The sequence below is a fragment of the Strix uralensis genome, chromosome 11, assembly GCF_047716275.1.
Source record: "Strix uralensis isolate ZFMK-TIS-50842 chromosome 11, bStrUra1, whole genome shotgun sequence".
NCBI lineage: Eukaryota > Metazoa > Chordata > Aves > Strigiformes > Strigidae > Strix > Strix uralensis.
The window spans coordinates 11,480,197-11,495,422 of NC_133982.1; the positions used below are offsets into that span (position 1 = coordinate 11,480,197).

The following is a 15,226-nucleotide window of genomic DNA, read 5'->3' on the forward strand; positions in this document are numbered from 1 at the left end:
ACGGGGAGATTAAACTAATATTCATACTCTCTAAGTAATGTGAAGTCTCATCTCAAGGGTCAACTCTCACAGATTTCAGTGTCACCTCCAAAAGTAAGTAAACAAACTCATCATGGTAGAACCAGATCATTAGACGAAGCAAAGTAGCAAAATGCAAAAGGTTCCTCAGCAACACTGTACATTTCAGTGAACACACACTTAAAAATCTTCCAGGATGGTAGGCAAATGATGTTGCCTAATAAACAGTTACAACAACTCCTCTTGCTAGGAATTCATTTGAGCAGTGCCTAACAGTAAAGACAAGTGGATGTTAAAAACGAGTGAAAACAGTTGTTCCATAGCTGCTGAACTACTTAAAGACAAATGTAAAGAGCAGAAATTAAATGCATTGAAATGCAAAATATTCAAGGAAAACACCATCTTGAGGGTTGCAAAATTTCATTCCTTGCAGAAACCAGCTCTGGGAAAACAAGTTCATTCTCCTGCTCGTTTTTGTTGGGATTTGGTTTTGGTTTGCTTGTGACCCACCGCAAAAGCTGTAACAGATGATTAAGAATAGGTGGCTATAAATCATCTACTGTTAAGGAGAAATTGCAGAGACCATTCTACATCAGAGAGTGCCAACTTCTGCAATTAGAAGTTTAAAAAGTAATTTTGAGCACTGGATGCCAGTGTCAACTATGAAAAAACAGAAAAGTTATTATTTAGATTTTACTGTGATTTGCCAGCTGCAGGAAGCAGGTTCCGATGCGCATTTCCCCTTCCCTCTCTGTCTCTTAGTTACATCAGGAATTTCTGGGACTAATACCATGGCATGTAGTGCTCTTTTTACTCTCTAGAGAGGAAACTCCTAACAGACAGTGGGACAAATTAAGAATATATTCTTATGCAGAGCCTGATCCAGATCCTACTCAGGTTAGTTGGAGAATTGCATCTACCATAAACCTAATGTTTTATTATTTTAAGCGCAAATTGATGGAAATGCTATGAGATTAATAACCAGCATAAAAACAACTTTCTCCAATACTAAAAATACTTTTAAAATATACATTTTAAAATAATGACATAGTATTTACTAAGATAGTACAAAAATAAACACAACAGCAATCAGACAATTCATTTGGTGTCCAATTTCTGCACATAAAGAAACTGTAACTCCAATACCCTGCACCTAACTATTTTTTAAATTTAATTTTATTTAAAAAGAGGCAGTTGTTAGCTATTGTAACCACAGCATTTTTTTTAGGCTGAGGATAATGATTAGTTATTAAAAAAAAGCAAAGCTCAGGAATCCATTTTGGGATACCAATATTACAAGACAATGGATTCTTTTCAGATTCGCCAAAGTCTGATTACGAACAGGTTTTGCAAAATAAAAAGACCAAATAGCGCAAAAAGTTGTAGATATCTTAAACCGATCTGCAGTGACATCTTCAAAGTGAACAGTAAAGGCTAGCAGTTGAAAATTGCATTTTAGTCCCAGAATACATATGGGAAACAAGAAAATAATTCACACTCACTTTCCCCAGAAAATGAAAATTCTTCACAGAAGCAAACTGCTCTTTCTCAATGCTCAGAAGTATATTTTTGTTTCTATGTCCAATACAGATAAGGGACAAAACCTGCACTCAATTGAATAACCAATTTAATGTTGCTACATGAGGAGAAAGGTGATGAACACCACAGGAGAAAAGAGTAAATGCAGGTGCACCCCTTATATGTATTAGCACTACCTGGTACAGGGACCAAGTTAAGAGATTGCTGTTTAATTAAAACCAAGTTTTAGTAACTTAGACTACTAACTCTCCCTACAAAATTTTTACAGGTTTCACAAAAGGAGGAAGAACTCTTCAGGGAGGATGAAGGAAAGCAAGCAGCAATTTTCAGACCTCCTCAGAAAAAAAATAAAAGATATTCCAGCAAGAGAGGCAGTGCGGTAGAAAGCACTCCAGGAGCTCCAAGAAAAGGGAAAAATGGAGCAAGAAAGCTGGATGGGGAAAAGGTGAGTTTTGGTGGCCCTTCCTTCCCCCCTGCCCTGGCACACAGTGCTAATGTGAGATGGAGAAAGTGGCCGACATCTCCTTTTGGGGAGCGCTCCCAGGGAACACGCACGGCACGCAGTGCGGAGAGGTTGGCTTAAAGCTACCGCGTGTTGTGTAAGAAAAGGACAGGCAGCCTTCAAACACCGTGTAGTTTGAAACATTCCCACTGGGGGAAAAGAAATTTAAATCTCTTCCTTCACATTCCCACTAGAGTTCATTATTCTGAGCCCCCTACATCCATTACAATGAACAGCTTCTAAGCAAGACTGGCACAGTTGTGTCAAATATTTTATTAACCTTGACTATTAACCATATCCCTAGACATTTAAAGCCCTGAAGGGACCCATGCAAGCCAAGTCCTTTAGCATAACTTTGCCTCCTCTACTCTGAAAATCGAGAGTGCCCCTCAGGGAGCGCTGCGAAGGCGGCTTGCCCAGCTCCATGGCAAAAGCTGGGTTATTTTGGGGAATAAGAAAGACAGTGTGAGCAAGCATTCACTCTGCTTGAACAAAGCCCTCCAGCTAAGCCGGAAAAACTTCTGATGGACTGTTGAGTACGGCCTGTGCATCCCTTGTGTTCCAGAACATAAAAATCAATATAATGGAAAACTAGAATAGGGCTTTGGGGGAACTGCCAACTCCTCAGCATCTCTCCCCCCATAGAAGAAGTGTTTCTACAGGAAAGCAAATTAAAAAATGAAAGCATAAGAAGCAGCTGGTTTCTGTTTTAAAAGAAAAGAAAGAAAAAGGTAACTGAATTTCACATTACCTGCTTTGTTCTTCCTGGGACCTACTGCAAAGAAAACTAGAGGAGAAATGTAAGATGCTTTGGCTCAAACCTCTTTATGGAATAAACCATAGCCCATCCTAATATTTAATGCTACAAATTTCATACACAGAATATGGTGAGTTTCTACTCAGTTCAGAAGTAAAACGAAAAAACTCAACCAAACAGAACATGCACAAGCTTCTTAATAAAGAGCTTAGATGTCAAACAAAAAATTTCTCCCTCTTTCAACTTGCTAAGACTAACAATTTTACATTCTGCCTGTGAAAAATTTTACCTAAAAGCACCGTGGGGAGCTGCGTTACTTGCTGTGATTGTGCTATAATTTCTTCCAGGGCAAGTAAAGAAACTAACTTCAGGTTTCAACATGCAGACACTCATGAAAAACAGCAATTTTCAACTTGTTTTCTAATTTTTAACTGTAAAGCATTTGCTCACATATGAGTGACTCAAGGATGGTCACATCAGAAGCATAGACCAAGTATGCAAAGATCCTTGAGGCTTCTCAGCTTTTCCTAACATATATAATAACCTTCTACTACAAACTGTGTTTACTATTATCTGAAAACTGAAAATAAATGCAGTCTCTTCCTAGAAACAAAAATGCATTAAAATTACTCTATCATGCTGCTAATGCTGATGCAAAAAAGCATGGAAGAAGCCTGCAGCAGCCTACCACACAGAAGATCCTGTTTCCCATCTGTTCACTCTGGCCACCAGGATATATTTTTCTATTTTTCCCCCAATAGCCATGGAAAAAAATTCTAATCAATAAGATATTCCCTGGCAAGACCAAATGATTCAAGGGAAAGCCATGACCTGTCTGCTATGCCAATGAGTCAGTCCCTTCCCTTCCTAGAAATATAACTAACATCAGCAAATATGACAAAATGACATACTGACAGGACTGCCGCATCAGTGATGTGACTGCAGGACGCAGGGAGGCAACGCTCCCCTCTGCTCGAGGCACCAGAGAAACTCAGGGCTAATGCCACAAACTTGGGTCTGCCGCACTTCTGGCTCACACAAAGCGTTGGTGCGTCACTCTGCTAAATGATGCTTTTAGGAGATGAAAGGGGGGTTGAAAGGGACCTCTGCACACCACCCAATCCAACCTCCCTCTTGAAGTGGGCCTGGAGCAGCGGATGAGCTCAGTCATAGCTTTGTCCAGCTCTGTGCTGAACACCCCAAGGATGGAGATCCCTGGCCGCTCTCATGCCCTGTTACAGTGCTGCATCACCTCACTTGCCAAGAGGTTTCTCCTAATGTCCAATACAACCTTTCCAAGGGGCAACCTGAGGTCACAAAATAAAAATAAAAGTAAATATTTCAGGTCCTTTCTCCCAGATACGTCATCTTCTGCTTCACACCTTGGTACGTATCCATCACACACATTTGTTAAAAACATCAGGACGTCAGGAACACGAGCAAGCAGTGTGCCCAGGTGGCCAAGAAAGCCAACGGCATCCTGGCTTGTATTAGAAATAGTGTGACCAGCAGAAGTAGGGAGGTGATAGTCCCCCTGTACTCTGCACTGGTGAGGCCACACCTTGAGTATTGTGTTCAGTTTTGGGCACCTCAATACAAGAGAGATATTGAGGTGCTGGAGTGAGTGCAGAGGAGGGCAACAAAGCTGGTGAAGGACCTGGAGAATAAATCCTATGAGGAGTGATTGAAGGAGCTGGGACTGTTTAGTTTGAGGAGGAGAAGGTTAAGGGGACACCTCATCACTCTCTACAACTACCTGAAAGGACATTGTAGAGAGGTTGGTGCTGGTCTCTTCTCACAGGTAATTAGCGATAGAACAAGAGGGAATGGCTTTAAACTGCAACAGGGGAGGTTCAGACTGGACATTAGGAAAAAATTTTTCACAGAGTGGTCAGACAGTGGAATAGGCTGCCCAGGGAGGGGGTGGAGTCACCATCCCTGGATGTCTTTAAGGGTCATTTAGATGAGATGTTGGGGGATGTGGTGTAGGGGAGAACTTGTAGAGTAGGGCTGATGGCTGGACTCGATGATCCCAAGGGTCTTTTCCAACCTGAATGATTCTGTGATTCTGTGATCATTTCACTCAACAAGAATCGCAAATACTGTCCTGTCTCACCATATCTGTATCAGCTCACCCGTGGCACTGCACTGATGAACTGCAGAGGAAGTCCTCCAGACATCCTCCTCACTCGATGCACAGAATAACGCACATGAAAGGTCTCTGGGACTGAGGCACAGTATTTCCTAAAAGAAATAAACACGCACATAGAAGCCCCAGGTTTCTTATTTGCGTTGAAAAATTAACACAAAAAAGCTATGGTTGTAGCAAGCAGCATCTTCAGATGTAAGGGCACTGAACGAAGTCAAACTGAACATTTTCCTGCCCTATGAGAAATAACCTAGAGCAAAATGACTGTGTCAGTGTCACGCAAGATGAATACAATTCTCTAAGTGTTATGCATTGCAGAATGACATGCCAGTCACCAGCTGCAAACTATATGCAGCAAATCACCCACAGATTTGGTTTACTGTTAATTTCTTCCTTTTTTTCCCCTCTTTTTTCCTAGTACTGCCACTGTCTGTCGTACTTCTGGTCAGACTCTGGCAGTCTAATGATAGAATTGTCACGTACTCTGATGGCCATCTAAAGAAACAGATTCAAATTGTTTCTAGGAAATAAACACTTTGACAGTTGTTGCCTTCTGCAATAGACAAACACATTAGCCTGACTCTCTGGCTATTAAAACAGGAAATCCAAAGTGCACAGCAGTTGTAAAAAGGAGCTTTTATGGGGACTGTGCTAGTTCGAACAGCAATCTACGCCAACCTCCCCTCTATCTAAAATCTCATTACAGATGCTTGAGTACTGATTGCAAAATGATTTGTTGTTAAACTAGAAAACAAACAAAAAATACTTGTATCTAAATTTTAAACTTTTCAAAAGAGCAAAATTGGCACTAGAAGCAGCATAAAGAAAATGCCGAATAGCAAAATGTCTCACTTAACCCATCTCTGTGGGAAAGAGGCGCTTTTGGCATCCAAGCCTAAGCAGAGCAGAATGAATCCCTCACCTCTTTCATGCTGTAACCTACCACTATTTCCATCTGTTACCACTTATATGAGTCTTCCTTCTCCACTGCAGCCTAACATTCAGGGTCAACCTTTGAAAACTGGATTACAAGTCTTTCTCCTTGTACCCACCCCATTGAAATTCAGTCCCCATTCCTCGGAGAGACCTGTACAGACAGAAAGGACTAAAGACAGAGATGGCTTAGCCTTGACCTGCTTGAGGACGCTATGGTGCCACCATCACGAATAGTAGGTCACACTACCACAGGACCAACCCAGATCAGATGCAAACACAGTAATATATTTCAGCTGCTGGTTTTTAAACTAGCTGAAAGGACAAAAGACAGCAGAGCAGTCATAAGCTTAGCCTGACACGGACAGACATTATCTGACACAGCATAAAGCCTGCCAGTACAAAGTAAACCCATCACAATTTTGGGAAGAAATTTGAAGCAACAGTATGAGCCAAAATGTACGTCACATCCTACGGTGACAGCAATTGAGATACTGATATGTCTCCACAAGGAGACCTAAAGCCGGATTTTCTGCATTATCAAACCATTTGTTCACGAGAGGTGTGTTCATGACACTCGCAGCATAACAACCATTAAGGACCAACAGAGCTGTTCAGTAATTCAGTCGTGACCAGTAGTAGTAAACAGAACTGTGCCAAGAAGCAAAAGTTTTCTAGGTATTCACTGCAATAGCTGAAAGAACATTTTCTTCTAATTATGGTTCAGTTTCAAGTAGAAAGCTTGCTCTTCCCCAGGAGCAGGTTGAGAACGTGAACACCATGAGGTTAGCGACACTGCTCCATTCACTACTGGATGGCACTGAGACACCATCGCGATGAGCAACATGGCAGAAACAATTCTGGCATCACTCCTCTTGCATCGCTCCTTGCCACCGTCATTAAAACAGCTGTGGGCATGTACAGGGGAGGTGGGTATGGCTGGCTAATCCTTACGAGGATCAGTGGATATCTGAGCAGTTAATTTTTAGCATTTTGAGTGAGCATTTTCAAAGAATCTGGGGTGAAAAGAAATGGAAAAATCAACATCAAGCTCACTGGTGTTGTTACACCCACTGCTCTTCACAGAGACATCAAACAGATTAAGGAGAGAGTGAAACACAACACTGGCAGTAGAATGGCAAAAAAAGCTTCCTACATAACGTTCTTCTGTCCCTTATCATCTCACATTCACTTCTAAGAGCAAAAGCATTATTTTAAAAAAGCATTCTATGTTAGGGAACAGACAGTGCCTATAGGGTTGGCATAGCTTGGCTGTGGCAAATTCCACCAATTCTCTGCTACATGGAGCGTTATTTGTAACCAAGAAACAGATGATATTGCCCACATTGGGGCAAGCTGCAAAGCAAGCTGCACTACGCTCACATACCACCTCACTCATCGGTAAAAAGAACAAACTCAAATTTTCAGGATCACAATTCGCTTAATCTTCCAAGCTATGGGCATACTATGCAAACAAAACAACTTTAATTTAAGAATCATCCAGTTTCTAATTAAACAGCCATAGGCAGCTGGCTGGATACATTTTAATCAGTTTCAATAACCTATTGATTGTATACTGAAGCTTAAAAATTAAAAGTAAAAAGATGACCGGGGAATTGTCCCATCTCAGAACAACAGTAGAACCCTCTGTAAATAACTCCTCTTTTAACCATCAGCTAAATGAACACTTCAATACTGCAGTACAAAGTCTTCTGCAAAATTACTTTAACTAACAAGCAGAAATTTATCAGCTTCAGCCAAAATCAATGCTGAAATCAATTTGAACACTGGTTGTGTCTAAAGGGGCTCATTGGCAATTTAGGGAAATTACACCATGTAAATGCCTGTGCTTTAATTGAACAGTTTCATCAACTAGGCTGTGATTGCTGTCCATTCATTTATTTACTTTCACTGCAGCTACCATTCTGCAAAGGAATGGTTTTTGTCAGACTTGAAGGAGGTACTTTATCTTCATTTTATGCACTTTTGTGCATAACAGATTTTATGAGGCAGGCAAGTGATAGCCAGGGTCAAAAGAAACAAGTGAACAGCAATCACTGGTCAGTCTTGTTTAAATTGCAATGCTAATATGCAGAAATTTGGTGGGGTATTTCTAACTTAGTCCAGCTATTATTGCTCCAATGCTTTTCAGTGTGACTAAAAATAAAGCAAAACAAGAGAAACAGAAAATTGATGTAGTCTGTGAAAGGAAATAAAGGAAAATGCCTCTACAACTGCAACACAAGAACGCAGGGAGATGCAATTTTCAGACTTCACATGGCCACAGATTTGTTTCAGCACCAAGCAAAACACTGAAGTTGCCTGTAGGTCCTTTCTTCAGAGCTGCACCAAGCGCCAGGCTGGGACAAGCCATGGGTATCAAACGTAGTGAGAATCTCCCCTGGAAAATACACATACACCACCGGTGAAGGCGCGTGGGTTGGCAGGCAGCGCTCGGGCTGGCGGCTGTGGAGACGGGCTCCGCTCCTGCTCCTGCTTTTCCTACCTTGGGAAAAATCACTTCCCTCTCTGTCTCCCTTTGCCCTCTGCCATGTGCGGAGGATGACGCTAGTCTCCTCTGCGAAAGGGCCAAAATAATCTGTGAACGGAAGTCTTCTAAAGAGGGGCAAATTATTGTTATTGCATTGCATATATACACAGAACACCAGAAACAAATGAACGGAGGAGAGCAACAGCTCTGCTCAGATTTAGCCTGGCTTCCTGTAACCTTTGAGGCACATGATAGTTATCGCTTTTAAAGAACAAACTGGGACTGTAGAGACCCTCTTGAGGGAGTTGCTTCATGACAGCACCAGTGTCCTGCATGAGAAGCCATGGGACAAGCCAGAAGAAGCAAACCTTGCTGAGCCAAAGCTCCTCAAGGCAGTGACAAACTCCAGCTATTCCATCACCATTCCAGCAAATGGAGCTAAATCACCTCCAACTCCCTCACTCCTAAACACAGCTACATCTCCTCCAGCTTCCTCACTCCAGAACTGACAATGTTTTTCCCTGCTAATGTTAGAGGATCTGCACTACACTCGCAAAGCAGTTTCCAGGCTGTCTTGAAAGAGATAGCAACTTCCCAGCTGTCTTGCCACGCACTATGTTTAATGTGCTAATGGGGCACCCCAAGGTTGGTTGAGATAGAGAATAAAGAAACAGGCATATGCTGGAATGTACAACTCAACCGAACAGCAAAATTGCTCAAGTAAATTGCTCAAACAAATTAAGCTTCCGCATTTATCCTTATTTTCCCTAGCTATACAGTTCTTCTGGGCGGTACATCATCAACAGCCACTTCTCTCCCAATTACTCAACCTAAAGTGAAACCGTCTGGTTTAACAGCATTTTGCGGAGATGATAACCGATTCTCCCTTTTCTTCCCTCTCTCCCAGATAGTAGGTAACTTCACAAATTAATTACGGCATCATTGGGACTTTACGTTTATTACAGTACACAGAGCGTTATAGCCTGCCGCTGCTGAAGACTCCTCTACCAGAATCCAAAGATTTACAAACCATACACAACACACATTTGTAAAAAATCCCAGGCACACAGAAGGCTATTCCATCCCCTAAACAAAGTTCCTTGAACATCTCACTTTCATTAGCTACAATTACAAAGCAAAAACTAGAAAACATGAAATAAGAGAAAAATATTCTTTTTTATTTATATATAAAGGAAATAGTGATACTTCAGATATGCCACGAGAGATACTTCACACAGTAATTATCTGCCAGAGATAAATGCCTCTACTATGTAACACTTAGGTTCAAAACATACACAACTAAGGATTTTAGGTCTAAATAATTTAATGTAGCTACTCCTGAGACTGGCTGGCAGAGCGTATACATCCCATTACAAATCAAAATGTTAACCTTCTTTCACTGGAGCAACCTTATCAAAATAGTCTCTCAGAGCTCTGCAGCCAATGATGGAGCTGAAGGATGTGGCACTGAAGCACATCCGTGAAACGTCTTTTGGACCTACCAGTGAATGACTTTTTCCAAAAAAGCAATTTAAGTAAACACCATAGATGTACTGGTATAGAGATGCTTTCTTCTGCTGTGAAGCAGCCCAAACTGTGCATTCTCCATCCTACATCAACTATATAAAATAGTTGATAAAAAAATCGGAAAGTCTGTCGCAGAGCTGGAAGGTTGTGCATCTACCAGTGTCTTAGGTCCCTCTTGTCAGGTCAAGCCTCCATGACATAATGACAGCTGAGAGTTTCCAAAAATTCCTAAAAAAGGACTTAGGATACTCCACGGAAAGCGGAAATCCCAGTTAATGATGTAAACTAACTACAACAATGGGCAAACAGAACAGAAAGATACTGGTGTGCTTTCAGTCCTTGTTACGGCAGATTTCATCGCTTCCTTGACAATCTTTACTCAAGACAGCACACGCTGCCCAGTATGCACCAGCAGAAGAATTCTTGCTTTCTGATTGTATATTCAAAGATACTTTTTGAACATACAGTTTGGGATTACTCGTATGTTCTCATGTATTTTTGAAAATACAAGTCATCAGAAAACAAGAGTAATTAACTGTTTTTGTGGTACCTAACTCTATAATTGTTATCATTCCTCAATTAAGAAAATAGCATATCAAAAGGTAGGGGAAAAATAGGAAGTCAAACAACTGTAAAGTCCCTTCTTTTTAGAACAGGAAAAACATTTAGATTCAGCAAGTTCTCACTAGAAATATTGCTATAAAGTATTGATTTTTTACCAGACTCAATTGACTGAAAAGTTGTTTGTATAGCAATATTGGCCAAGCCAATATACTGGAACAATTTTGCTACACACAGTAATCAAGTGTATTTCTAAAGTATAATTATACTGTCATAAAAATAAAGCTAAGATACCTCTTCTCCAAGCAATAAAACAGTTGCAGCTGTGAAGAACCCAAACAAATGAAATACATTTTCTAACTAAACATAGCGTCTTCCAAAGAGAGCAAAACCACCTCCCCTCTCCCCCTTAAGCCAAGGTTAGCATGAAAAGTGATCAATACTTCAATCTCAATAAACTATTTCAATAGTGGTTAATTCACGTGGAAAGAGAGGCTGAAAATTTTTGCTCAGCGACCTGCGACACGCTATCTTGTTTGCTGAATGCTGATAATATATCATTGCCATAATGGATATGACTTAGTATAAAGAGCTAGAAAGAAAGAAAAAAAGATACCACGTAGACACGCTCGTTCTTTAGATTCAAATCAATACTACACATAGCCTCTTCTGAAACAAACCGACAGCATGGAATGCTGGACAAGGAAAAGAGCCAAACATTTGCAATTAATTTTATTTGACAAATGTTCATTGATTTACTGGAATAAAATATATGTGGGCTGCTATCTATGACTAGTGCAATCCAGCTACCTGTAAGTATTCCATTTTGCAATTTCTTACTGGCTTGCGTAGCACAGATGCTCCTTTGGCGAGGGAGAAGAGGCTCCCCTTTACTAAGGGGTGATCGTTCCAGGGTAGGAAGTTCTGCTGTGCTTTGTCCAAAGCACATCACCACTGCACAGTAACTGCCAACCCCCTACAACCAGCAGCTCTTCGGGGATGAAAGAGTGAATTGGTACAACTCTTCAATCCAACACACAAAGAAACAGATTTGGGAAGATCTGAGAGGAATGCACCGCTTAGAAGCCAGTTTAGGGAGAAAACCATATTTCATATTTATATCCTACTATTAGTTCATTGCAAAGCAAGTAAAACTTCAGGAATGTGTAAAACATCCACACGTAAAAATGGTGCACGTTCCCTGGGGCAGTGCACAATGACAGTTGCACTGGAGAAAATACTGGGAAGTCACTGCAACTGCTAATTTAAATTATGGACACAATAAAAAGGAAAAAGGAAGGTAGAAATATTTCCCTAATACAGAAGAGGGCTCATATTTTTACAGGTAAAATTTTTTACTTTCCCAAACTACAGGCAAATGCAACACTCAACCACTTAATGAAGCAGATCACAGCATCAGCCCACACAAAGCAGCAAGTCAACATAGAAGAAGTGCCAGAAGTATTATGCGTTCCCTTCTGTGCTATTACCCTCTGCACCTTGAGTGTTCACGTCTCTGTTCCTTTATCACTCCTGCAGACTCTTACTAAAGTAGTATTCATCACCAGAGAAAAACATTTTTGTAAAAATATTAAACAAAAACCAGGCACGTAACTACACTACTCTTCACAAATACAAAAAGAAGTCAAAAGGTGCAAGTTTGGCTCTACATAGCATTTTATTCAAACTTCCCATGTGAATTCTAAGAAATGTGGAATATACGCTATGTATGTGGCAACATTATAAAACAATGAGACATTTTTATACTGCCTTCTGCACCTAGAAGCATTGTATCATTGTACAGACTGTGCACACACAGCGAATGCGGAATAGAGCTGTTCCTGGTGAGCAGGGCAGAAGCAAGTCGACAAAGAGACAATAAGTTCAGCAGATCCTCAGGGAAAAAAGATCACCAAAGCACATGTTCACTTGCCTTGGTTTGCATTCCTTAGACTTTGGCCAATGGCCACAACGAGACACAGGATGAAGAGGGGGACTTTTGGTACAACCTGGTATGGCCATGCTTAGGCAGCTCATAATTTTGCATTGCTAGCTCCTTATTTCAGCTACTTCTCTAAAGAAAATAACCCCAAATTGGGTAACAATGACACAGGCAGGTTCCCTCGCTTTGTGGGATATTCCTTGTCCCTAACTGTGCCTCAAGCGCCATCCACTCCCGGAGCCTCCGTCAGTAGACGGGGAAGGGAAGCAACCTTCTCTAAATCAGAAAACACCAAGAGGTCATTGAGGACTGAGCTGTCAAGTTCAACACTCGCTCTCAAACCTTTCTTATTATAAAGTAAGGAAAACAATACCGTGTCTGCAAGTTTCTTGGTCTAAGGAATATCTTTCTACAAGAGAATGTCAATGAGATTTCTGAACTACATTCCATCTACAAGGCCAGCCTGATTTCTGAAGAGTCCATTCAAAGACTGCATTTGTTCCTTTAAGGTTTTGCAAGTCCATTTTCATTAAACCTGCTGCAAGGAGAGTCGTTTTGCAATGTTGGCAGCCAATTAGAAGCTAAACTAAATGCACCGTAGCTTTTAAAACATTTTTAAAAAAATGTTATTATCAAAGTTAAAATGTCTAAGGTATAAACAAAATCATAATGGGATGCTGGGTTACTGTATATGGTAAATAGCTCTCTGGAGGAAACCTTTATTACTCCCTCAGGGCTTTCTTACAAAGTATGGATTTCTTAATTCCTAGAGGAATATTTTTCATACACCACTGCAGACTATTAAGTACCAGATATTACATTATGTAGTTTAAACTTTGCACTATGCATGAGAAAGACTTTCCTGTCGAGAAAACTATCTCTCTGCTATTATAATCTTTACAATATTAAAATTAATACTGGCTGCAGGGTATAAGCCTCACTACCAAAATTTGGGGGAGTTTATCATTTAATATATTCATCAGCCTGTGTGTGAAGCTGCTCGTAAGGGAGGGAAGTCACTGCAACAGTGAAAGGGGTATTTACTAATTTTGAATTGCTAGAGAAAGGCAGAGCAATGGTGTCATCACATCCCACTGGTGTCATTCCCAGCACTGGGCTAGCAAAGGGCGTGGTAAGCCAGCAAGAATAATGGCATTGCAAATACCGAAGGCAATTCATTATGCTTCAGGACATTTCAAGTTCCACTTGTGAACCATTAACTTGTTACCCAGGAGGGATTCAACGCTAAGTATTAAAAAGATAATAAAAATGCACCAGCCCTCACAGCACCCAAGAGCAGATACCTTGTAAATATGTAAAGAGATTTCTTAAAAAGTTTACATTACAAAAGAAATTCTTAATCTTTTCTGCATAGCAGCAATGGCCCACCTACATCTCAATACAAATATGAAGGGTAAAAAAAAAGAAGAGCTGTTAAATTTTATTTTCAAAAATTTTAAGTGAAATTCAACACTCACTTGTAGACTGTGCCTCCATTGCCATGACCGAGGATGTCTCGATACCGTATGTCTTGTTCATTCATCTCCACAAGAAAGAAAGAAAAACAAAAGAGATGTCATGCTGTGGATGGAAATGTCAAGGAAAAGCAACTCTAGGCCATAAACAACAAGCAGTCTGGGTCATTTCAAGTTCAGCTGCAAGAACGAGAAGATCAATACAACATTTGCTGTCCAATTTATAAAAGACGATACCAAGGGACAAAGTGATGGAAAGTTTAATGACAATTTGTTTGCCTGGGTCATTTCATTAAAGTTTGATAAAAGGTGTCAAAATGGAATGATATAATATAGCTCAAGAGGGTCAGGTCACAGATACTGATAGGAAAAGGGTCTCCAGAACAGCACATAACCAAAGCCAAAGTTGGAGGTGAATGGAAACAATCCAACAGAAAACTGTCATCGTAAGTACGGCTAGAAAAGTTTATGATTTATTCTGGAATCAGCATAATTGATACTAATTGAGTGACAGTTCTGTCAGTAGGATTCCTTTGTAGTGCTTAATTTATATACCTTTTAACTAAAGCAAATATTCTGAAAAAAAAAAAAAGGTCTTGAATTGCTATCCAATCAAAATAATTTTCTGTGAAATACACAACTAATTTCTTGCCTCAATCTTTCTACTTACTGGGACAGCTCTCCAGATATGACGGTATCTTCTGATATTTGAGCAGAAGCCTGATACAAACACTGTACATTGCAAATGCTGGAATTTGGGATCTTTCTAATATGGATTTTATAAAAGCTTATTATACATCACCTTGCTGGATGAGCAATTCAAATGTAAAAGTACAGTTCAATCTTCTTGTGTACAGATACAATTATACTGATCTTTCAGCTAAATCACTTATTAAAAAAAATCACTACAGACATTTTTGGAATGCACATGCATACTTGAAATTAAATATTTTAATGAGAGTAAATACTGGGCTGCATGCATTTGCTATTTCAAAAAGATCTCCTCCATTGCCTGATCATTGTAAGTAATGAATGTCTGGGCAAATCCCATTTTTAAAAGATATTTTCCTAGGAATGTGTTACCAAATCATTAACTTTTTTCTGTTAGCTATTCATATTTGATGGGATACCAAGTTAAACATTTTACATGAGTTGGATTGGCCGCTTAAAGACTCTGTCATTTTTGTGTGTTAAAAGGCATCAAAAAAACCTTAATGACATGTCTGGTCTGCTATCACTCACGTGATTAGAAATCACATAAGCACATCTGAGATAGCTTCAAATTAGCTATTTCAAGTACCACTAGCACCATAGTGAAGGCCACACAGAGCT

The 15,226-nt window shown here is 40.1% G+C and overlaps 1 protein-coding gene across 8 annotated transcripts in view; it reads right to left on the reverse strand.

Moving 5' to 3' along the window:
- Positions 1 to 15,226, reverse strand: part of MAP2K5 (mitogen-activated protein kinase kinase 5) — a 141,399-nt gene that overhangs the window by 96,817 nt on the left and 29,356 nt on the right. For all 8 annotated transcript variants that reach the window (XM_074880149.1, XM_074880152.1, XM_074880148.1 and 5 more), the window contains exon 8: positions 13,898 to 13,962. In XM_074880149.1, coding sequence (XP_074736250.1) covers positions 13,898 to 13,962 — 65 coding nt within the window. The remainder of the gene's footprint in view (positions 1 to 13,897; positions 13,963 to 15,226) is intronic.